We start from the raw sequence: 25,599 nt of genomic DNA, 5'->3' as shown, positions 1-25,599 counted from the left end.
AACATGCCAGTGCCATCGTTAATGTTAATGGTAACACCTGTGCTTTTCCTACTATTACACCTCAAAATGTCTGCAGGGAAAAAGGCCTTTTGATTCATTCGTTATGTCTTTTTACCAGTATGTACACACAGACACACACAACCTGTCATCCCAACAAAGCACAATAAAGGATTTACGGCAGTAGGATAGCAAAAATGCCTTTGAAATGTCATGAAGACAGTGACAGAGCGCATGTTACTCTCCCATTAGAAATCTTTATTAAGTCACATCGATATGGAATGGCACAGCATCTTCACTTCGTCCAAAAGGACTCACATAAAATGTTAAAAGTCAGTCGTCAAAGCTGCTCCATATATACAAATAATTAAAAGTAAATACAATAGCCTTTGAAAAGTAAAATAATCATTATAAATACAAAAAAAATGTACAAACTATTTCCCCCAGTTGTATTTCCCTTGTTCTTGAATGTACAAGCTGAGGTTTTTCACTAGTGTTGATCAGTTGTGTGTTAATCCCCCCTCCCTCTCCTCTCTGTGTTCTCACGTCTTGATGAGGCCTTCTAGAAAGTCCTTCTCCACCATCTCCTCGATGTTCTGTCGAGCTCGACTCCAGAAGACTTTCTGGCTCTCCAGTTTGTGGCCCTCCTTGTGGCCGGGGAAGGAGGCGTCTGCTGGGTTGTGGGTGTAGGCGGGACCTGTGCGGCAGCTGGCCTTGCTGTTGAACACCTGGCTGAGAAGGTTGAAGAAGGGCAGCAGCTGCTCCATGCTGCGGATCACGTAGAGGGTCAGCGTCAGGTGGCCTGGCTCCCAGGACAGGGTCCGTGTGGAGCAGTCCTCCTCTGGGTTTTTCTGTGGGAGGTGAAATGGATTATAAAAACGTTCTGTGCCTAAATGAAATGGGCTACAGCTTGAGGGCCTTCAATGAGTGTTTCTCTGCACATACTCAGAGAGTCATCTGTCTCCATCATTTAATAACCTTGTGTAGACAGGGGTTGTACCTTGGCTCGTTTCCTCAGCAGCTTGGCCAGTCGGACCACGTAGGGTTTAAACTCTCTTTGGTGAGTTCCTTGGCGTCTCACTTCCAGTCCTGAATCATCTGAAGCCTCTGGGATGAAGGCCCAGCGGTACCTGTAATGAGGCGGGATTCACTTAGAAATACAACCAGTTTAATCTATTTTACAAGTCGCCAGAGTTTTGAAAAAGGATCAATATTCAAATATATTATTCAAACGTTATCCACCAACTGAGATTTCTCCATTTAACATGATCATTGTTTTGGATAGATGAATGGATTATTTGCAGTGACAGGCTAGCATTTGTAACTAATCATCCCTGTAACTGTTTCCCTACGCCTATCACAGAGACACTCATGACCAATGCTGGTCTGTACTGACATCTGGAACTGAGGCAGGCTCTCGGGAGGCAGGGCCAAAGCCAGGTCCAGGAGCTTGCAGGCCGACAGATAGAGGTTGAGCCAGCGCTGGCTGTTGTAGGAGGTGGAGAAGCCGTTCCCACCAGAATAGGTGGTCTCTAGCCCGGCCACGGACGGCCCTGACGTCCTACAGATGGACAGGAGAGGAGAACTCATCCCGCGAACACAGGCAGAAGTGATTTTATTACAATCCAGTGTGTACTACCAAACGGATAACGCACCTTGATATATCTTCATCTGCTGTTAGCTCCTGCTCCATAAGAAGAAATACCTGAACCTGCAGGGAAACACATGTCGAATGTGTGAATGAGCATGTGAGAGAATGGGTAAAAATATGTGGAGAGGGCTGCAAGAAAGAAACATGTCATGATATATGAAGTGAGCCAAGAGAGAGAGAAAGAAAAACTGCAGTCAGTGGCGTGGAGTCCTCACCAGTTCAGTGATCATGGTGGGCCACAGCGAGGTGAGGTGCTGAGGTGACATGCGCAGCAGCAGCACTCTGAAGAACAGGAACACCTGAGCGTGAAGGATGGGCACCTGAGGCAGACGCAGGCTCTCCACGAGACGCTCTGGGGAAAAAAAACACACATAAAGAAGCTTTGAAACATTTCTATTCTGTTTATTGTTGGAACTTGTACACAATCTGTATACAGTATCTGTAGATCATATGTGTGCATTGTTTACCTTGTATGTCTGGCAGGTACTTCTGGTACTGGTCCACTTCACTGCTGTAGATGGTGAACGCCAGGCGTTTGAGCAGCATGGCTCTCTGTTCCAGCTCAGCATCTCTGTTGGTGAACAGACTCAGAGAGCTGCTCTGGGCGACAGCCACCCGGGCTAAAGGGAAACACACACATAGTATTGTTTGTTCATCTAGTATTTATGTATCCTGTTAATATGCTTTTCTCCTCATCAAAATCAAGAATTGTGGGTGTCATAGGTTGTACACCAGCAGAGTGAACACAGAGGCCACACAAGGGGTGAATATATATATACAGCATTTTTTTTTTTTTAAAGCATCTTGTGGACAGGTGTTGTAAATTAGCATTTCGCTACAAACACTTAACATAGTGCATCTAGTTTTTGTGCATAAATGTTACAACTCTAATACCACTGTGATGGCCATATCAATATAAGTCAAGTCAAGATTGGAAAGCTCCAAAGAGGAAATTGTGTGATTTGTGATATTGGGCTACATAAACAAAATGGACTTGACTTGTTTAACTATGTAACGTCAGCATATTCCTGGAGGTGAATGGGCTATAGACTTGACAGGAGTGGAAACATAAGTGTGTCACTTTTCAGGATGAATTCTGCGCCAGATGAGGCATGAAAACGACAAAACATTCAGCGCCCTGCAAATGTCAGAAAGAAGCCGATGCTGTGCTAAACGGTCCGTTATCACACCCAGTAGTAACATCTACACATTTAATAATTAAACTAAAGAATCGTAAAGCTTACTCATGAGGTCTCTGAATGTGGTCTTGTCATGAGTCATCAAGTGGTCAATAATGGCTCTCCAGCTGAAAAATTAGGAAAATTAAAGTTAGTAATTAATGAACACACACAACCCCCTTACATCTGGCAATAACATGAACCATTCAAATGTGTTTACACTTTGACTTTTACTTTGAAGACGATAAATTTAGGTGCGAGCGCTTTCGTAGTCTCTCCGGACTATTTGCCGACTTGAGCCTGACGTGAAAGCACGTATTGTTCTGTAGTTTCTGTACTCAACGAGCATCGCACAAGCAAGTCGCCTCTCAAAGCTTCACAGGCGCTCAGTCTACCGGCAGCTCGCGCTTCAAGCTCAGCGTCTCCGGATTGAACATTAATCGTGCATGTGCAAAGCTGCCGCTGATACCTGTCAGCTGTCCTTCACATCTCCACCTCATTCAACCAGACTTCAGTGCACTTGTTCAAGTCAACACAGACTGGACTTTTATCACTGAGTAAGAAAAACTGAACTGAAAATATAAAAAGCACTTATTGCTTTTGTATAAAGTCAATCAATGGCTGGTCTTTAACATCTTTAAGGTAAGCAACAGACTGAATATGGACCAAAGAAGGAGTGGCTTGTCCCTCACACGGATCCTTACTACTGAACAGTATCCGTTCAGAAAAAAAAGAAAACAGATTTATAAACCATATATGTATATATTTACCATATATGCATTTAAACCATATGTTTAAAAAATTTCCCCTCGGGGATTAATAAAGTACATATCTATCATTGTATATATGTTAACTTGCTGTTGCTCCAGAGTGCCGTTGTATTGTTCTGATAACATCACTTAAAAAAAAAAAAGCTGCAATTCCCCTCCTTTTTACTTCATTATTGAATTTGGCGCATCATGCAATTAATCAGTTAATTTTTTTCAACTTTGCCCAGCCCTAATATAGTGGGTTGGATATACATCCTCCCCCTCTCTCCCTCTCTCCCTCTCCCTCTCTCTCTCTCTCTCTCTCTCTCTCTTTCTCTCTCTCTCCCAGAGAGTTAACATTTAAGCTACATGTCAAGACCAGTTGAAAATGGTAGTTTCCTCTCCGACTCACTGGCTGACGCAGGAGGAGTCCATCTGGAAGAAGGTGTGGTCCATGAAGAGGTCGAAGGCCTCCTTCTTCCAGGCTCGGCGAGTGTACTGGTACCCACTTAAGCTGCTCAACAGTTGGATGCAGGCCCGGTAGCTGGGGGCGTTGTGCGCACTGCAAGAAGAAACAGGATACAGAGTGCTTTTCATAGAACATCCCACAGTTAAGGTGTGAACTTTGAAACATTTGGCCAAAATGCAAAAGCAGTAAGAAGACATCCCCACCTGTGGTTGCGGAGGTAGGGCACTACGTAGTGCATGATATTAACCAGCAGTGGGATCACCCTCTCCTTCTCGTCACTGTAGAACACCATGTCCAACAGATGAGCCAGCACCTGATGAATACATTTAGCAGTCACTCGTATAAGTCTTACACATGCTTTCGGTCAGTTTTTCTTCGAAAGTCGCCATTCATCTTGAAATATTGAGCTCCTTTAATCCCGGGCTGGAATAGGAAAGAATGTATGTGCAGTAAATTACTGGCCCAACCAACGATATGACAAGGTGCACTGCAGCAGTATGTTGATGTATTGCTTTGAATAATCACATTAATTTTTAAGCTGCCAAAAAGCAGTGAAGCACAGGCAGAATCTGCATAATGAGCTAAACATTGAGCTAAAATAGCCGAGATGGAAGACGGTGGCCTCTAATTTTAATTGTCCAGCTCATGTATATCACCACTTCAGTCCAGTGGATTAAGTCATTGGTCCACTAATAATAATTCATGTAGAGGTGGTTGTAAATCAGCCATAAGGAGCTTAGCTGGTGTGTTAGTGTACTGTCGGGCTGCACCTAAGCACAACAGGCCAAAACACTGCTGGTAAATGGGAGAGAGAGAAGCTTGAGAAGTCATCAAGATGAACGATGGAAACAAGAGGCGAGGCCACTGACTGAAAACAACAGGAAGGAAAGGAAGGTTTCTGCTGAGTCACAGAGACGTGAGTGTTTTACCTCGGCCAACAGTGTGAGGGCGTGAACGCTGTACACTGATGGAGTGAAGCTGGAGGCCTCCATCACTGTGAGCATTAAATCTACAAAACACACATACCAAATGTTAGCAGCAGCTACATAGCGGGGAAAAGTATTAATACTGCCATGCTGAAGCATGCGGCCACTCTGACCAGAAGCATCCAAGTGCTCCGCTTTGTCCTCTCTCATATTCAGATTATGATTTTTACACTTGATTTAGCTGGATTACTTTAATCCCCGACTCACTGGCAAAACAATAGTGATTATTCAGAGTGATCAATATCTTTCTGTGGCATGAGTGTATACTGCATTAGAACTAGACTTAAAAAAAAATGCATATTCAATGACACATATGGTTTTCATTGGTTTTCGCCAGTGCAACTAGTGGTTGTAAGCAGCAGCGCACCTTCTACATCAGCTTCCAGGTTGGCTCCATCCACGACTATCTGGGGAGAGGCCTTCACCTCCAGGTTTCTCCTCAGCCACGTGGTTTGCTCCAGAGAGGAGCCGGCGATTGTCCCGATGGCCTCCACCACCTTATGGGTCACATCCTGCACACGCAAGTTAAGTTCAGTTACTTGTGTTCAATCGGCTCGTCCTTAACTGTGGTTCCCTCGATTATCTACACGGCATGAAATTAAATAACTTTCATTAAGAGGATGTTAATATACGTTATTGAAGTTAAAGGAAATTAATGTCATCTAATTACAAAGTTTTGAGAGTTGAACAGTAGCCAAGGTGGCGGCAGTAATTACCTGCAGCTCCCGTTGGTCCTTCTTGCTCTCCAGATTGGGGTTCTTCAAAATGAACTCATTCAGAACTCTAGATGAAAACAAAAGAGCCATGTCAGATGAGTTAAAGCCGGCGAAACGTTGGAGGATGTGCAGTCTCCACAAGCGAATTCATTTAGAGCCACACTGTGACCCTTTAACGGAGAGCAACCCACTAACATCCACAAAACAGAGTTAACCCAGATGTTGTGAGTTAATTGGGACATCTGCACCACAATTAAGAGAAGAGGAGGAAGAGAAACCAACCCAAGTATAAGGAACTGTCCAGGAGCAGGCAGGCCTAACGGTACCGAGTCCTTCAGCAGCGCCAGCAGTGACGGCCAGCTATCAACTAAACTGGACACAGGGATCCTGGAACACAAACAGCGAATGATCATGGACGCAAAGTAAGAAGATTAAAAGGCTTTTAAAAACAGGGCCTTTATCAAAAAGCAACATTAAAAAGGATATATAGTATGGATGTGTGCAGAAGACTCACCTCTGGACATAGGCATAGAAGAACTGCAGCATGCAAACCTCCAGAGAGAGGTGCTTCTGTGGGAATGGTGAAGAAATAATATTCATGTGTCAGGTTTTATTAAACACGGTGAAACTAAGACAGAAAGAGTGTGAAAAACAAATTGAAATATTGCACTCAAAAAACAACCTTGTCCTTTGCAATGGCGGGCGGCTGCTTCAGGACCTCTTTGACCGTCTGCATGACCGTCTCAGTGCGCATGGCGCTCACCGAGCGAACCAGCTCCACCAGCAGCAGCTGTTCCTCACTGGCTAAAGGAATCACCTGAAAGACATGGCATACTTTATAGCTTGCTGTTGAATTCACTCTTTAAATACATTAACAGAAATGAATCAACACAACACCACCCAAAGGGTGGGCACCGACCTTATTTCTGACTGGAGTCTTGACCTGTTTCCTCTCATTCCAAACATAGGCAATTGCTGCCATGAAGTGAGCACCATGGTTCATGGAGATTGGACCCAGAAGCTCGAGGATTTGCTGCCGCAGGTTCTGTAGAGCAGATGTAAGCAAGAAGGTTATGTTAGACCGACACAGCTGATGACTTACTATGCAAAGCGTTTGCAGTTGCGTATAACACAGCTGAATGCAATAAATAAATACAAACACTGTGGTATTTCCTCAAATTAATTTTCAGATATGTGTCAGATGCAAAAAAAATCTATTTTTAAAATGTTATCTACATTAAAGTCGAGCTGCTGCTATATCTGTGGAGTCTACCAATGTGAAATGCTCAAACTGACCAAGATGTTCGTCTTCTGTAGTTTACAGATGAATCACCATATTAGCTCATCGAATATTACATTAACAACCCACCTTCAGAGAAATACAAAATAATATCATTTGGACAAGGGCAATAAACTACTTTCAGAAAACACACCGATGTAATTGCTAGGGAGAAAAACGTTAACCAGGAGAAGCTGATGGCAATTACACCTCCATGACACGTCTGAACCCATCAATAAACTCTGTTTGTTCAGCCATATCTTTTTCCCACAGTCTAGACGTGCATTTAATTAAGACTAGTTATCACATTGATAGACTTGCCCAAGACATGCATTACAATATGTTTTGAGTTATTGAGGGAAAAACCCAGAATGCATGATGCCTGGTGTACCTTAGTGGAGCCCAGGTTGATGTTGGACGTGGAGGCAGCAGAGGCAGCAGCTGGCTTGTCTGAGCTGTCAGCCTGATGGAGGACGCTCCACAGCAGGGTGACAGAAGACATGATGGTGTGGAGGATGGAAAGGATGCCTGAACGAGCCTCAGCCAGGTGCTTCTGGTCAACGCTCACTTGTAACTGAGAGACAAGTCAGTATACAGTCATGCAAAGAAGTAGATAATAACAAGCATGTCTTAACGCAAATCAAACTCATAAATCTAGCAAATGAATGTATAAACAGCAGGAAAGAAGGCCTGCATTCACAATTGCCATATATTCACATGCGTGTGTGTGTATAAAGGTTAGAAACAAATCGCTGAGAAATTAAAGAGTAACTTGTTGGTGCTTGGCGCCCTCACCTGGTGGTACTGGGAGGTGGGATCCAGCAGGCAGTAGTGGATGATGGCTGTCACCCCCTCCAACACTGTCAGAATCAGGTCAGGAGGGATGCAGAGAGCCATCCACTGGGGTCTAGAACATAGAGGGAGGATATGCAGTTTTAGCAAATATTTTTTGAGAAATATGTATATGTAAAATTCTGAATCCCAAACATTTTCATCACAGATGGTACACCAGAAAGATGGATGATATGAAAAGACACAGCTATTGCATCTTGTGGTCAAGAGTGCCATCTGGTGACCAAACCTCTGCTCAGCCAATTTATTGTATTATCCTGCCTGTGTGATGTATGATGGTGTGTCATAAAAGAATAGCTCATCAGATGTTAATACCTGGTGTCAGTTAGTCCGGTCTCGTAGCGGTACTGATGAAGAAGATTGTCCAGGTTCTTGCACAGCTGCAGCGTAACGGAGGCCACCACCCTCCTTAGCACCCTCCCCATGTATGGCAGGGTGGCCGTGATGAGTCCTATCCACTGGGGATGCATCTTACAAGCGTGGTGCTGATGCAGCGCCCGGATCACGGCGCACAGGAACATCCCCTGCGCTGTAATAGGCTGTCCGTGGAGATACTGCAGCGATGTCATTGGCTGCTGAGGGTTGACGTGCTCCACTTCCCCACCTAGAATCTCAAACCCAGCCCCAACCCCACATCCAGTTCCTGCGCCTCCCGCCCCTCCTCCCACGGGTCCCCCTTCGGCCCCTTCATCAGCCGGCACCAGGACTCGGTGCTCGAGAACAACCAGGCTCTGCAGCAGCCTGAGGAGCTGAGACTGGACGGCGCTGCAGCTGTCGATCTGGTCCTCTGACAGGTTGATGACGCTGTCCTCTGACAGACCTTCCTCCACTGTGGCCACGTTGGTACCCGCCACCTGCTGCTCGTGCCACTTTTGGGCGCTGAATATGGAGGAGAGCAGGCAATGAAGAACCACTTTCTGGACTTTGCACTTCGAGAGGACATCGCTGATGAAACTAGCAAAGCCCTTTGCGGAGCCACCGGTGACTTTGACAAGCTCGCTGAAAAGAAGTGTGAGAACCTCCACGCTGGTCAGCTGCATGGCCCGGTTCCCTGCGAGGTCCTGAGGGCCTGCTGTCAGGTGAGCAGAGTAATAGCTCCTTAGGAAGTACAGACAGAGTGAGATGATGATCTCCAGGTACATGGCGCTGCGGAATGAATGGGAGTGAGAGTCCTGGGGGATGGGGCAGTAAAAGTCTTTGCCCATGACGGACACCCTGTGACGGGCTAAGAGGTTTTGGAGCAAGGACAGCTGCGGAGTGTACGTGTTGTTGATGCTGGTGGTGGAGATGGCACTTACAAACCCTGAGGGAGCGGCTCGGAGCATGGCAGCGATGGCCGACAGGGCGTGGAGCGCCCGGGAGGAGTCGTACAGCTGGAGGTAGAGCAGAACGTGCTGGTAGAGAGGATGGATGTTAAAACGAGGTGGGGCGGAGGAGGACCTGCGTCCTGTGACACTGACCCCCCCGACAGTCCCAACAGAGCCCCCGCTGGGTGAGCCGCTGTCACTCTCAATCTCTGACACCTCACCTTCCCCACAGCTGTACCAGTTCTCTAGATCCAGGCTGTCCCCGAAGAAAATACTGGTCGGCCGCAATTTTTCAGCTTGACTTGCTATTTTTCTCAGCCTCTCCTCCTCTTTCCTCTTGGCCTTCTTGATCTTGGGCTTGGCCCCTGGGGATTTGTCTGCCAGCCTCTCCATAATTTTCCCTTTAAGGCTGAGCTGGGTGCTGCTGTGGCTACGTTTACGGGCCTGAGGGTCGTCCACCTGCAGGTTGAGGTCTGGGGTGGCAGGGTCAGAGCTGTCCGGCAACGTGACAATGGAAGGTGAGGAGCTATGACGGGTGATAGCCTCTCTTTGCTCGTCCTCTGTAGTTATATCAGCCCGCGTAACAGAGAGGAAATCCAATGTGCCCCCAGCAAGCATCTCGGGCAGAGTCTGGTGGTTGGGGCCTGGAGGAGGTCCAGGGTCAAGACGGGGACCAATAGAGGTATCTGAGGAAGTGCTGTCTGTGTCTGTCTGGGGCCAGTGTTCAGGTTGAGATAAGACTTCAAAAGAAGATGCCTCGTCTACTAAACTCAAAACATGGTCAATCAGCTCTTTTATAACAAAGGTCACATCCTCCTCTATAGAGTCTTCAAACATGTCATCGGAGGAACCAGGCTGTTGGCCTGACCCATTGACTGTGCTGCTGGAAACCTCTGGTTCCTCAAAGCTGCAATTTTCCACTGTAAATGACTGGGAACCACTGGACTCAGAGCTGTGGAGCTCCCTCTGTTGGACTGCTGGCTGATATTCACCAGCTAGTGGCAAGTTCTCACTGCTCAGGCTCAGCAGGGACAGGCTGTCACTCAGGGGATTGACAGTCAGACAAAACGGCTCCATGTCACCCATCACCAGGCCTCGGAGCTCCTCTTGTGTCCCCATTTCGCCATGGATCTGACCGAAGTCTTATGAAAGAGAGAGAGGAGAACATTTCTAGCAAAACAATTTGGATAAGATATGAAGCAGTAACTACCAGTAAAAAAAAAAAACAGTATTACTGGCATTTGCTTACTGTCTGAGAAGCCAGAGTCCCTGGTGTAAAGGGGTTCTGATGGTCCTTCTTCAGGTGGTTCAGGGAAGACCTGGGCCCAGTGGCGCTGGGCCTGGACCCTCTGAATGGATACTCGGTGGGTCTTGGGGTGGAGCAGAACAAGCAGGAGAGGCTCTAAAACCCGAGCAATGTCATGTCTCTGAAGAACTTGATTGAGCCAAGCTCGGCCAACAGCGGTAGTACACGGATCCCAATAACTCAGACTGTCGAGCATGATGAAAAGAGATCTGTGAAGGAAAAGTGGAAAGGAAAACCCAGGGAGGGCACTTGATACAAACTGTATTAATGAAAAAAATATATTAAAATGAACTAAAACCATTTCTGTGTGGCCGTATGTATACCTGTCAAAGGTGCGATTAAAAGGCGAAGATTTGGTGATGTTCAAGTCTCGCGTCAAATGCCACAGCACAGAGAATTTCACGTGGGCCTCCAGCCGGATTCTCTGAAAGCAAAAACGTGCATCAGCATTTCACTACAGATTATGATGAAGTGTGCGCAGTTCTTTGATGTGCGTTTCCTGGGATGTGTCCACTGTAACTAACCTTGTCTCTGTGCATGAGCTGCTGGCTAATGACGTCCTCACAGATGCTGGAGGAAGGCACCAGGTTGTGGAGCTGGTAGAAGAGCTCTACGCTGCGCTGATGGTGCTGAGGAGTCCCTTCACTCAACTGGTCCCAAAGGATCAGAGCTACATTCTGGAGGAAAAACATTAGAGATTAAACAGGATAAAAAATTAATAGTTCCACCACAACCTAAGAACGAGACCTCTACCTTGAAGAAGTTTGTCTTGTCAGCGATGTACTTTAGGATTCCCTGAGTGAGTGGTGGCCTGATGACGACAGCAACTCGACCCTGGCTGGGGCTCATGGGCTGAGCGGACTCGGAGCTGCCCGCGGACGCAACGCTCTCGGCGGTCACCATGGCGACCGACTGGGTGAGTCCCACGAGGTCCATGAGAAGGGAGATGGCAACGCCCTGCAGGCTGAAGTCACTGGCCAGGCAGCAGGCATCCATCAGTGTCTGCAGCCACACTGGCAGACGGACGTGCTCACGGTCTGTATTGAAGTGAGGCCCATATTAAGTCTTCAACGGTCATGAATCAAACCTAGAAGATGTAAAACAGCTCTACATCTTAGCACCCTGTTACTTCCCCTACCATAAGGCTTCAACGATTCACGGCTGCCGTTTTAATCCATACACATCAAAACAGAGGGTAGATATTTCACTGAAAGACTTTAGTATAGCCAACCGTTTTAGTCCTTTCCCATTGAACCTGACAACACAGTAAATGCTTTTTGTACTCAATTCAATATATTTTGTACAGCCCAAAATCATAAATTACAAACTAGACTCAGATGGCTTTACAGTCTGTACACATAATTCCTCCGTCCCGGGACCTCTCATCAGTTCAGAAAAAACTTTTCACAGGGAGAAAAGGGAAGAAATCCTTTGGGAGAGCAACATAAGAGGATCCTTCTTCCCTGATGGACAATAGATGTCATGTGTACTCACTGGTGTTATTGATTCCAAACTGCCATTTCCAATTTAAACACGACAATTTGCATACCTTCAAAAGTTTGCATACCTTAAGTACTGGCAAAAAAAAAAAATGTAGTCCTTGATCAGACAGTGTTTTAGGCACTCACCAAACTGCTCTTCCTGTGTGGGTGACGACTTGAGATTGCCCTCTGCGATGTAGACAGGGAAACTGGAGCATTCGAGGAAGAGCTGGCAGGCAGCAGTGAAGGCAGCAACTCCCTCCCTCTGGACCAACCCAGCTTCTGAGCTTGACTCTATCTGATTGCTGTGCTGGGAGCCTTCTGAAACCAAGGGCCCCGACTTCATAACGTCGCTTCTTTCCCCATCAGCTTTGTCCCCTTGCCCTGGTGTAATATATAAGGAGATGAGCCGGGAGAGAAACTGCTGGAAGTGCTCCAGGCAGCACTGCATGACCGGTTTGTCCAGAGGCTTGGTCTGAGATGGGCCTGAGGAGCGGCGGCCCGTTCTGACCGCTGGGTGGGGATAAGCGCTTTGCTCCGCCTCATCTGGGCCACCGCTCTGGTACTGGACGAAGTCTGTGAAGCCACTTTCGGAGGAGCGACTGCCGGGAGGGTTTCCCCCGTCCTGAAACACCTCCCCACTGCCAAGTTGCTCCAGACTGGCGGGCAAAGCCTGCAGGAGGACAAAGGAGGATGCGAGATGATGAGTGATGGAATCAAAAGAATGGGAAAAGGCGCATATTGATCAGTACAATAAAATTACAGACAGATCATTGAATAAAGACAACTATATTGGATATATTCATGTTTTCTCATGCAGTTATGTTCAAATGAAATATGTATGCGTACATGTGCACTATATGACCATAGTAAGCAAACTGACCGTAACGAACATGAGACAATGTCAATTTTATATAATTAAATTACTTGGGCCTTTTGTTTGGACAGACAAGTCTATTCCTTTAATATCTTTGACCATATAGGGCCATCGGGGGCAGTGCTGCAAGACTGCTTTGAGGCAATATGTGACGGGTTAGCTTATTTGTCAGGTACTTCATTCTGTAAAATAGCTTATTCCTAAAATCGAGAAGACATCATCAGAAGAGGAGGAGCCCTTTACGCCAGCTTTTTATTCATTTATTTATATCCTCCTGCCGCGATTGTGGAGGTGTCGCAGTTTCTACATGGGTTGGAGAAAGGGGAACACAAGGCACAAAAATAGGGCAAGAAGTGCATTAATTTTTTCAGTTTTAGTTTCGCGGGTTCCGCCAATTGGTGAACGTAAGTGATCCATTTGATACAGCGCTTATCAGCGACGGAGTGCACTACAGATGTTAGTGCTGTGTATTGTAGTGTTCTGTATTATAGTGTACCTCGTAAAGTGTTGGGTAGTAGACACGGCCTTAATCCATATCCCCTATATTCATTAAATTGTTCAGTAAACAGACTAATTGGACACAATAGCCTTGTCACTGCACTGTTCTGTACACTAATCATTACATAGTGACGTGTACATTGACACACAGCTGTTGAGCTTGACCTGAGGGACTTGTGTAGACAGAGCTGTACACCAGGCTGGCATCCTGCCACAGACAGACAGAGATGTAACTTCTTAATATTGTTTGTAACAGTCAGCCTTTTGGAGCCTGTGGCATCCTGGGAAGCATTTTGATTGAGGCAGCGTTCACATTCTGAAGCATGGACTCAGATGGCAAGTTGGACAGCAAATTCTCTATATGTCCCTCAGGGTGGGGGGTGGGGGTTAAAGTAGTCAGAGGATGTATGCTGAATGTTTTCCACTCCGATGGATATGGCTCACCCAGGAGGCATCGCTTGCTCGTCTACCCCTCTTATTCCTCAGAGAGAAAAGGAGAGCTGGGCTCAGCTGTTGGTGAACCATCTTCTGTCTTTCTACGTGTCATCTCTTCTGTCCCTCAAGGGCCTACCTCAATCATCCAGCCCCTATCCGTCTCCCAGCATAGGACTGATTGACTGAACTTTTAAATTGCAACTCACTGAGCTCTTGAACACTTCAACAGCCAGGTTGCTGGATGAGCAACCGGATGGTCAAACGAAGCCTTTTGGTTTGAACAAGTCTTCAAATGCCTCGTGTTGAGGGAGTGCTGGATGACGGGGCCATTCGTGGGGCCACCCAGCCAGCACAGGGAACAGAGCCGGGAGGGGCCCTGTTCAGGGACCAGGGCACACCATCAGAGGCTGAACTGATGGATTTTTGGGCAGTAACTTGTAGGGGAAGTGGGTCAAACTGGAATTTGCGCCGAGTGGGGCAGTCACAGGGTCTGTGCTTCTATCAAAAGATTTTTTTTATCAGCTGGCATGGTTTTTTAAAGTATGAGATTGGCATAGCATGGGCATCTTTTTTATTTTGGTGCTTGTGAACAATTTGTATTTCAAACAGACCACTAAGCGAACAGACACTCTGATCTTATCGTGATTAAAGTGGCAGGAAAAACATGATACATGTTAACATGTTATTTCTGATGGAGAAGCATTTCCCTTTCAATATTGTGAAACTTTTTTTGTCAAACACTTTTCCTCACCCGTTTGTCCTCCTTGCTTGCTGCGTTTGAGCGATTGGCGTGGCCCTGGGAGCCCGATGGCAGGGCAAGAGGGGACACCAGGGGGGGCTGCACTTTGCTGAGGATCTTGGAGCAGAGACGAAGGCAGTGGGTGAGCTCTCGGAGGTGAAGGGCCTGCAGGTGACCGGTCAGAGCCGACACCATGCGCAATAGCAGCTGGGGAAGATGCTCTGTCTGGATCTCTATGTAGGTCTCCTGGAAATGTTGGAGACAAACGAAAGGGAAGTCAGCACTTGAGAGTAAGTGAGGTGCAATTGTTGGGCATCTGGAAGGAGGTGAACCTGATCTAATGTAATTATGGGCCTGAATCTAACCAAAGCGGATGCGGGACCTTTCAAAGCATTGATTTAATACAGTGCGCTTGGTTTTAATAATATTAAATACAAATTAACATCTCAATTTATTTACTGATCACTTTTCCCTCTGGTTGTCAGTGGGATCATCTTTACACCTTAACAGAGTATGAATAATTTGCGATCTGACAGAGGAAAATCTAAAGATGCTGAAATATCAAGACAAAATATTATACTGTTTGAAAAATATTATTAAAAAGATTGCGATAGGATGCAAAAATTCCGCGGTTAATACATTGTGAGACTATTGTTGGGTTTTGTGGAATTGTAATAGTTTTGGGTTGTAAATATTGGATTTGCACATGTATAATAAAGAAATGTTTAATGTGTACATTCAAATATATGAGGGTTATAATAATTAATAAGGGATATTATTTTGAAAGATATGCAACTGTATGCATAAGAAGGTCACTGTATGTTTTGTATAGTGATTCAGGAGTGAATGGATTTTTGAGCAGTCTGCATGTGTTAGAATCATGTTACTGTAGCTTCAGGAGTAAGTTTTTGCAGGCTGTTGGTCAGCGGGCGAAAGTGGAGGTTGAAAGTGAGACTCCGGTGCGCGGATAAATCTGTGTTTCTTGGAACTTTGTTTTGGGCAACGGCTGAAGATAAACCCGCCCCTGAAACAGCGTCAAGCCAACTGCAAGTGAAGAAAATGGTTTAGGTGTGAAATTAGGAAAACTAACCAATGGTGGCCTTAAGCCCAGCGAATGTGCAGTATTTAACATGGCGCAGAGCAAGTGACAATTTCTCTTTGGTCTTAGACAGCTGGGACGACAGCTAACTGCTTGTAGTCTGTGGTTTCGGCTGAGACTTTAAGGGGCCCTGATCAAGTGTTGTAACTGCTGAATTCATCACCTCTTTTTATTAAATCTTTTTGTTATAACTCATTGGATCCGGAGCTTCTTACCTCGCGACTGCCTGGGATTCTTGGACATATTTTACACTAGTTATGGATAGATATCCCTCCCTTTTTTAAAATTATTTGTATACGTTGGCCGTTTTTTTGAGTCTAGTCAAAATATATACACTGCTGGCATTGTTTTCCTTGAAAACAAAAAAGGCCTGAACACTTAGATCCAATTCCAGCATTTAATGATACAATTATCATTAAATATATTGGAACTATGGACCTAAATGTACAGACCCTTCTCTTCACTTTGGCATCTTCTCATCAAGTATCTTAACTCAACAAGCACAACACATTTTATGAAAGAAAATAAAAGCACAAATTAGAACAAACAAAAAAAGTCTACCATGAAGTAAATTAGAGTTATCTTTCTTACAAATGTGAGCAGTGCAATAGCATATAACTGCATGCATACTGAACAGAAAACATATACACTGAGTGGAGATTTTCACTTTCACAAGATCCACGCCACACAACTAAGGTAAGTTTTCACCACATGTAATGACTGTTAGGACTCTCTTTTCTTTTTTTTTAAATTAACATTTGAGTTAATACACGAGTCAGTCTGAAATGATCACTCAAAGCAGGCAGGGACAAAGATGGCCTGAGGGGATGTTGGCAGGGCGTTGCAGAAATGTTATCTAGCCTCAGTGAAGCAGGGTGAGGAGAAAAAGCAGGAAAGAGCAGTACTTTACCTGGCAGATTACCCTCATGCTTCTAGTAGGCTTCAGGAAAAAGAGCAGATAGTTTGAACAGACAAGAGCAAGCAGAGCACAGGCCGCACAACACCTGGTTTGCAGAAACACACACTTTCCCACTCACAAACTCACAGAATGCAAGGTTCCCATACACACACACACACACACACTGAGGGATTTCCAAACTGTTCAGATTGGAAATACTGAAAACTCTGTAGAGGATGCAAACAATTTTTGGCAGGGGAACAAAACACGGGTATTTTTGATGCCTGTGTGGAGAACTAACACACACACACACACACACACACACACACACACACACACACACACACACACACACACACACACACACACACACACACACACACACACACACACACACACACACACACTAGAAGAGGGAAGAGAAAAACGACGTGGTTGAGAGACACAAAAACAAAACAAAAAAGAATGTTTTGGGAAAACAAATCTATAAAGGAAGCACAATGGAAACACAGACTGAAAAAAGACAACAGCATGAAGGTGTGAATGGAAAAACAATAGATGGAACAAAGAGGTGTCAACATTTAATGGTAAAAAAGAAAGTCATAGTGGAGTAAAAGCAAAAACAGAAAGTGGGCAAGAGACATTTAGAAAGACAAAGATAGACAGAAAGACAGAGGAAAAACAGAAGAAAAAAAAAAGATGAAAAAAGAGAGAGAAAGACAGATAGAAAAAAAGACAGATAGATTTCGAAGGAAAGACAAGATACATGGATAGAAAGATGCATATATGGATAGACAGAAAGAAGGAATGAAAGAGTCATTCAAAGAAAGAAAGAAATTCTCACCAAAGAAACAATATCCAGCAGGAAATCGACTAGCTGACAAAACTCCACCAATGAGAGCTCTGGATGGTCTAAGCTCCCAGCATGCCGTGGTGCACGTGTATTGCTGTTCACTGTCCTCCTGCAAGAGAGATGTACTTTAGAACATGTTAAGATGGTGAGCGGTGACCCCGAGTGTTAATCTGAGTGCACTTTGTTTGATGTTTTGTGGGTGTCGTGACAGTGAGGAAGACATCTTGGCTCACATTTGGCTCACAGTACCGGCTGAGCTGTGTCTCAAAACACAACACTCGGCAGAATGAAGCATCATGATCTCTAAACGCCTCCAGAAAGGTGTTTAGACCAGTCATAACGTGGTGACTTTGAGTGTTTATGCACACATTCATTTTAACAAGCAAACCTGCAGCACTCCTCGAACCAGCGGGCGATGTAGTCCCACATGTAGTATGGCTCAAACGAGTTGAACAGGAGGTTGGCTGTTTTAATCAGTTCGGCCGTCTTCTTGTTCTCTCGTAGTTTACTGAGAAAGAAGGTGAAAATTAGCATCTTGGTCCATTATTAAGTTAGCCATGATTAATGTTACTCATTGTGTATATAGCATACATTTTCTCATTTCTACGATGCAATTTTACATACACCTTTTTCAGTATATTGTAAAGCAGGATCTACACATCAGTTAGGGTATTACATAAAATGTCCTACTGTTGAAAATATCACATGTTAACATATCCCAGTTGTTCTATTCCCCCTTTGTTTTCCTATGATAATTCAACAACCACATTTCTCATTTCATTTTCCTCAGGTGTATGGGCTGCTTGGACTGACCTGCTGAGGTGTGTGTGGTCTTTACTGAATGGACTCTGGTTTTGGAGGTCCAGTTCTGTTCGGCATTGTGTGTGAAGTGTCCGAAACACCTCGATCAGAACATCCTCGAGGATGGCTGGACCTGGAGAGGCAAATACCGATGGGAGAGATGATGTACACCGTGGACATTTTGACATATTTACAACACGAACTAGACTGTTGGTGTCTACATGCTGATGACTGTTACCAAGTTCCGGTTTGTCCAGCAGACTGATGAGGATGCGAAATGGCTTAAGGTCATGCATGAGGATGCTTTCCTCTTCGCCACCCCGGGCCTTGCCCTGCAAGATCCCCACCATTGCCTGAAAACACAGACGCATCACTATTACAGTAAAATATCTGAAAAATCCAGATCATTCTCTAATTATTATTTTGCCTATAATATTTGCCAGAACTAAATTTCATATTTGCATTGAACCCCCTTTCATTTAATTTTTCACGCTTCGTCTGCCAGTTAATTGTGTGAAGCCCAGAACAGACGGTCTCTGTAGTACCAACCTTCTCCCAATGGAGGGAGCTCCAATAACTATTTCAGAGCAGATGGCAGAAGAGCAATCAAAATAAATTCAACAAAAATACTAAAAACACATTCAAAAACAAAACTTCCCCTCCTGGTCGCTCTGTTGTTGCCCCCCGCCTCCCGTTCCAACCCCTGGAGTACCAGAGCTCATCACACGCCAGGAGGGCAAAGGCTGTTTTGTTTGAGTGTGACAGAACAGAAAACACAAGTGTGTGCGTGTGTTGTCTTTGAGAGAAATGGGAACTTCAAAGGACACACTAGTGGGAATAGGAGAGGAGAGCAGGGTGTAAATGCAAACCCCAGAGAGGACGTGGGAGGAGAAGGATTAAAGGGAATGGAGAAAATGCGTGGCTGACTAAAGAGAGCCAGATCTGCCCAACTGAACACACGCACGCACGCACGCACACACACACACACACACGCGCACACACACTTTTTGCGGTTATCTTGAAAGCTCACCTGGATGAGCATGTCTTTAGAGAAGGTGTTGAAGTAGTGGCTGGCGTGCTCCTCCGGGTTGCTCTGCCGAGTGCTGCGGGGACCTATTTTCACCCCGTTGTTGTCAAAGCCTTCAGAAATCAAAGACATGGTGTTATGATGGTGTAAATAGCCAGTTGACAAGAAGCAAAAGGACAAATCGGATTGTTGAATAATGGAGATTTAATCTTTATTAAGATAACATCTTCTGTTAATCTTTTTCTTCTTCGTAAAGTCCTACGAAGCTTAGCTAGATTCAGAGTGGTGGGAGCCATCAATCTTCAATATCATTGAACCGTTAAAAACTGTTGTGACATCCAAATAGCTGGAGCTCACCGCAAGATAATATATCCCAGTCATTGTGGGGGGAAAAAAACATCCAGCGGCTGGCCCAGAATCTGGCTGACAAGTGTAAATCCTAATTTGAGACCCTCACCCTTAATCCACATTTTATTTGTTTCTTATCTCTTCTGTTGATCTAAAAATGCACATATCATAATGCTGCAATTGTCGTAATTGAGATTACGCTTGATAAAAGGCCGGGCCTGTCCCTAGCCATGCAGACACTTACCAGCATGTTCATCCACAGAGGGTTGCAAACGAGAGAAAATACAGTAAGACGGTGGACACAGTAGATACAAGCCTACTATTTGGGTTTATATTTCTGTATTCTTTGACTTCCACATAGGAAAATCTCTCTGAACTTCACAATGTTCCACAAATAAAATGGTATGTTGAAACCCTGGTCCATGGGAATGTCAGTACTGTGTCTGTGTGTGCATTTCGCACCTAGCAGCCAAGCGTAGAGTCTGCGGTTGAGCGACATGTCTCTTCTCAAAACCACATGCAAGGCTGCAGACAGGATCCGGATCATGTCAGGGCGAGTCGCCTGAACACAAAAAGCAGAACAGACCAGTAGGGTTTGTGACCTATGTTGTCTCCCTTTCACAAATATACATTTGTACATATACAAACATACACACACTGCAGATGTCAGATAAGAGCTGATTCCTGGCCCCGAGGGTCCAGGAATGTTTTTGGGGTGAAGGATTTGACAAGCAACCAGCATGAGTCACCACGGTGGCTGGCTGTCTGAGTAACCTCATCATGACCAAACCCATGCAGACACTCAGGCACAAACACAGACAGAAAAATATACATACTAGCTTTATATATCAATATCAGCCAATTTGACACTTTGGTTAGCTATGGTATATTTACAATTATTAGACCAGACCTCACTCACACAGCTTTCCTCACCTGGCTCATGTGGAAGGGGAAGCAGAAAAGGATCAGGTCCAGGGTGCTCCTCTGCACCAACACACTTGAGTCCTGGACTGAGGTACTGACCGCCTCCACCTGGTGAGAACAAAGACAAATTATTATTCAACATGCCATTCACTTTTTTTTTTTAATCGAGTGCATTAAACCAGCAGTCCCCAACCACTGGGCTGCACAGAAAGAATGAATGAAAAAATGGTGATTGATTATCAAGGCCGCAGAAGGGACCGGCCTGTTGCAGAGAACAAGCTCAGGTCTTCTACTAATTTGGTGTAAAGGTGAGTTGTATTTGTATGCACTTTATATTTGTTTTCATGCCAGTCGTATAATATTCTTACACAGAACCAGTCTGTAGCGCAAAAAAGGTTGGGGGCCACATTAAACCGTCAACGTATTTAAACCCATTGGTTAAGGTAAAAAAGGTGTAAGACAAAATTTGGCTTTGAAGGTTGGTGTGCAAACCTTATTTTCAGTTTAGGAGCACCAAATTGTATTGTAGTGTGCCGTCACGTACCATGAGCTCGATGTCACTGCCAATGACGTAGAGCTGGTCCTCCATGGAGAGCTTGCGATTAAGGTGCAGCAGAACAAAGGACACCCCGGGGAGACGCACAGCAGGGCTGGTCAGGATGCTGCCCCACAAGGCACTGTAGAAGGCCGACTGCTCCACCGCTGCTGCCACCTTTTCCAACAGAGTGTTGGTTCTACAAAAAACACAAAGGGGACACGGTGAACATGGGACATGCACACACACACACACACACACGCACATTGCTGAGCGATGCAGTCGCAGTAAATAATATCTACTGAGTTACATTAATTACGTAGGTGTTATTACCCCTTGTCAACGAAACATCTTATAGCACAATGAAACCAGCAAGCAAAACATATCAAAATGAACACACATACACACACACACACACACACACACACACACACACACACAGTGAGCGTTCTCCATGCTTTCACAGGGCTCACTCACTGCTGTTACTGAGGTCATTTGGATCTCCTGGTGAAGCTTTTATTTGCCATTTCCACATAGCCAGTAGGGTATCTCACAAGTATATATACACACATTTAATTTTGCAAAGATAGGGTGATATTATGATTTAGGCTCATAAGATTCAAATGTCTGCTGTGTGGAAACTAAATTACAATAACAGGAAACAGCAAAAGGATGTAGTCAAAATAATGCCATATCCTGTTAACCTCTGCAATTTGAGGAGGAAAACAAACTCAAAGACTGCGAGATACTGCTTATCAGATTGATGAATACTAAAACAATATAGTAGGAACTTAATGAAAAATAAAATGTCAGTATACATGTTGACCTTGACAAATAGACTTTTTTGTGGAGAATGTAACAGGAATAGCACAGGTGTTACTAATAACATATATTACAGCTGGTATTGCGTACTGGGACAGTAGATCTAGTGGGGCCATTGTTCATTTAATAATCACCTGTGCTTTCCTGCTAAAACAAATTAAAAATTCTACCATGAAAATGATGTCATAAAGCTGTGACAGCAGCGCCCTCTAGGGCCTGAGGGACTAATTAAGGTTAGCGCTGATGAGATGATGCCTTGCACTGCTTTTCCAATATCCGAGATATCAGTGACAACTATATAAACAAATAACAATGCAACAATTAATTACTAAATCAATCCATGACAAATACTGTAGATGTGAGGAAAACCATGTAAATTCAACTTGGGTAAATGGCAGACACACACACATCTACTGGTAATTTATGGAATCAAACAATAAACTTGTTTTGAACAAAAGAGACAGAAGTCTGTGTCCAGAGTTACATCTTGCAATGACTCGCACATCTCATATATCATTCATACCAATAAAATCAATTACCTTCCACATTACTCTATAAAATGCCTTCTCCTAATGGTCTGTTCCAGTACCAGCATGTACACATCAGAAGCATCTTTTTTCTTACCGTCACTGATCTTCTCACCTGTCGTAATACTCAGAGCCCTCCTCCAGGCCTGGCAGGACCCCAGTCAGCAGTCCCTGTAGGCCTGGTTTAAGAGTTTTTCCCAGGGGCAAGTAGTAAGTCTCGTAGAGCCCCAGCAGTGCCGGCTTCACAGACATGGCGGCATTAGAGAGTAAAGGGAAGAGCCCAGAGCTGCGGTGGTAAATAAATAAATAAATATACATACATACATTAATATTCTGATAATAGCAGAAAGCTTTATGTTACGCAAACTACTGGCCGGTGTGAGTGGAACTATAGTATCACCTGTACAGAAAGAGGTCTTTGGCCAGCCTCTTGGGTCCAATGATCTTGAAGATGATCTCATAGGTCTCCAGGGCCTTGCGGTGGACGCCGCTGGGCAGGGCCGGGTGGAGGCATTGGGCCAGCCGTTTGCCTATCGTCAGCTTCTTGGGAACCACTTGGTATTTTGCATTGTTCTGCAAAACCTGAGACAGGGACGGTGGATATTAAGCAGGACCTCACAACACAACAGTGTACAGGGATAAGCAGAAGGTTCGTCTGTGTAAATTATACACAAGAGCAGATTAAATGGGATTTTATGCATCTCGTCAAGGCTAAATGCTCAGTTTTTTTTTATGTATTCAACCTGATGTGAGGTCCCGGGACAGGGATGTTATGTCTACAGATTGTAAAGACCTCCAAGGCAATTTATGTATTTGTGATTTGGGCTATATAAAATAAACTGAATTGAACCCTTTTGGCATATGTCATTTTCATACATCTTTATTTTAAAGCTAACAATAATATAACAATAAGCTGAACACCAGTCTGTATAAACATGTGTGTGTCAAGCATGATATACATCTTGGCTTCCTGCACAGTTTGCAGTTTTTATGCAGTGAATGATGGCAGCCCGACTGAGATCCTCACCTTGTTGAGTTTGCCCAGTGCAGAGATGAGGTCGGCCCACTCACTGGAGTACTCAAAGTTCTTGAGGGCTTTGTCCACGGCTGCCACATAGTTCCTGTACTTGGAGTCACTCAGCAGCTCCACTTCCTCTGCATTCATTCTCCTGGGTGGTTATTGCGCTAACGTGATACACCAGGCACACATATGTACATCACACCTGCAATGAAAAAAAAAAACAGATCAGAAACACACACTGGTAACGAGTTAAAGTGTATCTACATTATTGACCATGAAGACAGGGGGGAAAAAAACCTTGAACATGGTTTGAACATTTTTGTCAGGGTGTAGCTGGACCCAATCCAAAAAAAGTCATATAATAGCTACATCAGGAGGAGCAAAGTCGGTGCTTACACTGCACCTCCTTATGCAATCTTTCAAGATGAAACATTTATTTTTAAGAGGATGGCGCCACAGGCAACATATTTCTGCACTGGTGAACAGCAAAGGGGTGAGTTTGACCGGTTTTTCACAGCACAAGGCAGTCCTAAGCTGCATTTGCCTGTCGGTCTCTTTTAAACATGTTTTGTTTATTTAATGTAGGGGTGCCAAAGGTAAATTTGACTTGACCCAGCAGTAAAGGTGCAACTATTAACACGAAAGAGGCTCAGTTGCCAATACCTGACCCAATATCTGCGAGCCCCTAACGCCCACTGCAGTTAGGTAGGTGATTACTAATTAATGTCATTACTCACACCTGTGCTTTTCTTGCTGTACCACTTCCAAAATGTCTGCCGTGAGAAGTGCTTACGGGTCAACTAGTTAGGAGTCTGGCGTGTTTACAGGGTTTGAGAAGGACGCTTGTTCAACAACAGTGGCTGAAGGCGGTCTTGTAACGTTATGTGAACATTGCACAGAGCTGTAACTGTGTGTGTGTTTATATTGTATGTATGTAGGTGTAAGACTAGCTTGAGTCAGCACGTCTTCATTAAGCTGACTGACTCGAGTTTGGCTGTCAAGCGTCAATAACTCAGCGTAAAGCAGGTATGCAGCACACCTGTCGTCCAAACTACAGCAGCCGTGTAATACCCACGTTCGCGTTTTGTCGCAAAAAACAACAACATATACAGCATTTAGTATGAACGCACATTCAGCTCAGGAATATTTGCAAAATGGTATTCAACGCGTTACTGCCGTTTTGTTTGGATCGAGACGAACTGTTATAGTAACGCTGTGGCTACACGAGCCAATTGCTTAATTGCCACGAGCTAGGTGAGGCGATTTCCGCTAACGTAATGTCACGTTACAGCGCTAACAAATGAGGCGGATGGGAAAGCTTACCGTTATCCTATATAGGACAGCAACTGTCATTCAATCCTGTGCCCGCTTCGCTGAGTAGAAACGACTGACAGCGTCAACGTTATGACAAGCGAGCTAGCTAACGTGAACGTTAGCGGCAGGTTGTTTAAACGCTGGAGACGCAGGGCCCGGCTCCGATGTCACCCGTTCACATTAAGTCCCTTGACAAGAAGGGTTTGGAAGCAGACAATAGGTATTTATTTTCTACATATTCTTCTTCCTCTTTGTATTGTCCGGCGGCGTGTAAATAAACACTGGTGAGCGCATCAGTAGCTGCTAGTGCCAGAGCGAGGCGATTGACAGCTCCCAGACTGCACTGCAGATTAGCTGTACATCCAACCATAGCGTCCAACTGCTCCGGTCTTCCGCATGGACGTCTTCCGCCTCTCGGCTATGTCAAGTTACCCGACTTACTCACAGTTACGTGGAAAAGAAATCGGAAATTATAAGCTTTTTCTTCAAAATAAAAATGCTAATCTTTTGACTTTTGGCACTCTGCCTCACACTATTTAGTTTTATGTTGTATGATCTTATAAAGTTACCTAACGAATAAACTGTTAAGCTGTATTTAATTGTAAAACATTCATTCTTGCTCTCACTACATCTATAAAAACTGCAAGATCCAAATACTAGATATCTGCCACCACTTGATGAAAGCTAGTTGTTTTTTCTTGTTTTTTAGTAATTTTTCTCTTGGACAATCTTTTGTAAATCTTTTGTAATAGTGTGTGTGTATGTATATATTATGTTGTGTGATGTGTCAAGCTACTTGGACCTTGAATTTCCCTTTGAGGATCAATAAAGTAATTATCTATCTATCTCTAGTTAGTTACCTCTTTATTTTGAAATGTGTAACCGGATGTTCCTCTCTTACTATAGTCTA

At 44.6% G+C, this 25,599-nt stretch overlaps 1 protein-coding gene across 3 annotated transcripts; it reads right to left on the bottom strand.

Annotated features, from left to right (window-relative positions):
• Window positions 1-245: 245 nt before the first annotated feature.
• On the bottom strand, window positions 246-25,050 carry dop1a (DOP1 leucine zipper like protein A). 3 transcript variants are annotated; one of them, XM_068569412.1, is made up of 38 exons: window positions 24,699-25,050; window positions 23,382-23,577; window positions 22,755-22,936; window positions 22,470-22,640; window positions 21,015-21,204; window positions 20,480-20,578; window positions 20,009-20,108; window positions 19,202-19,311; window positions 18,410-18,524; window positions 18,184-18,304; window positions 17,759-17,878; window positions 17,362-17,479; window positions 16,530-16,559; window positions 14,533-14,766; window positions 12,119-12,644; window positions 11,244-11,527; window positions 11,015-11,167; window positions 10,814-10,914; window positions 10,434-10,699; window positions 8,193-10,326; window positions 7,821-7,932; window positions 7,417-7,599; window positions 6,666-6,791; window positions 6,429-6,563; window positions 6,261-6,316; window positions 6,029-6,133; window positions 5,747-5,813; window positions 5,398-5,542; window positions 4,974-5,053; window positions 4,248-4,357; window positions 3,988-4,137; window positions 2,893-2,954; window positions 2,116-2,268; window positions 1,864-2,000; window positions 1,653-1,708; window positions 1,394-1,558; window positions 998-1,127; window positions 246-848 (listed from the first exon to the last, which is right to left on the bottom strand). In XM_068569412.1, the coding sequence occupies exons 2-38, from the start codon at window positions 23,517-23,519 to the stop codon at window positions 540-542; spliced, it is 7,473 nt and encodes a 2,490-aa protein (XP_068425513.1). In that variant the 5' UTR covers window positions 23,520-23,577; window positions 24,699-25,050; the 3' UTR covers window positions 246-539. The 3 variants fall into 3 exon arrangements, with proteins under 3 accessions (XP_068425513.1, XP_068425514.1, XP_068425515.1); XM_068569413.1 differs by having other exon boundaries at window positions 19,202-19,284; XM_068569414.1 differs by lacking the exon at window positions 16,530-16,559.
• Between the last annotated feature and the right edge of the window lie 549 nt (window positions 25,051-25,599).

Source organism: Clinocottus analis, unplaced genomic scaffold (assembly GCF_023055335.1).
Source record: "Clinocottus analis isolate CAN_PGR_092001 unplaced genomic scaffold, fCliAna1.0.p SCAF_9, whole genome shotgun sequence".
Classification (NCBI taxonomy): domain Eukaryota; kingdom Metazoa; phylum Chordata; class Actinopteri; order Perciformes; family Cottidae; genus Clinocottus; species Clinocottus analis.
Note: the sequence above shows the minus strand (reverse complement) of the source record. Positions and strands in the feature narration are given on the sequence as shown.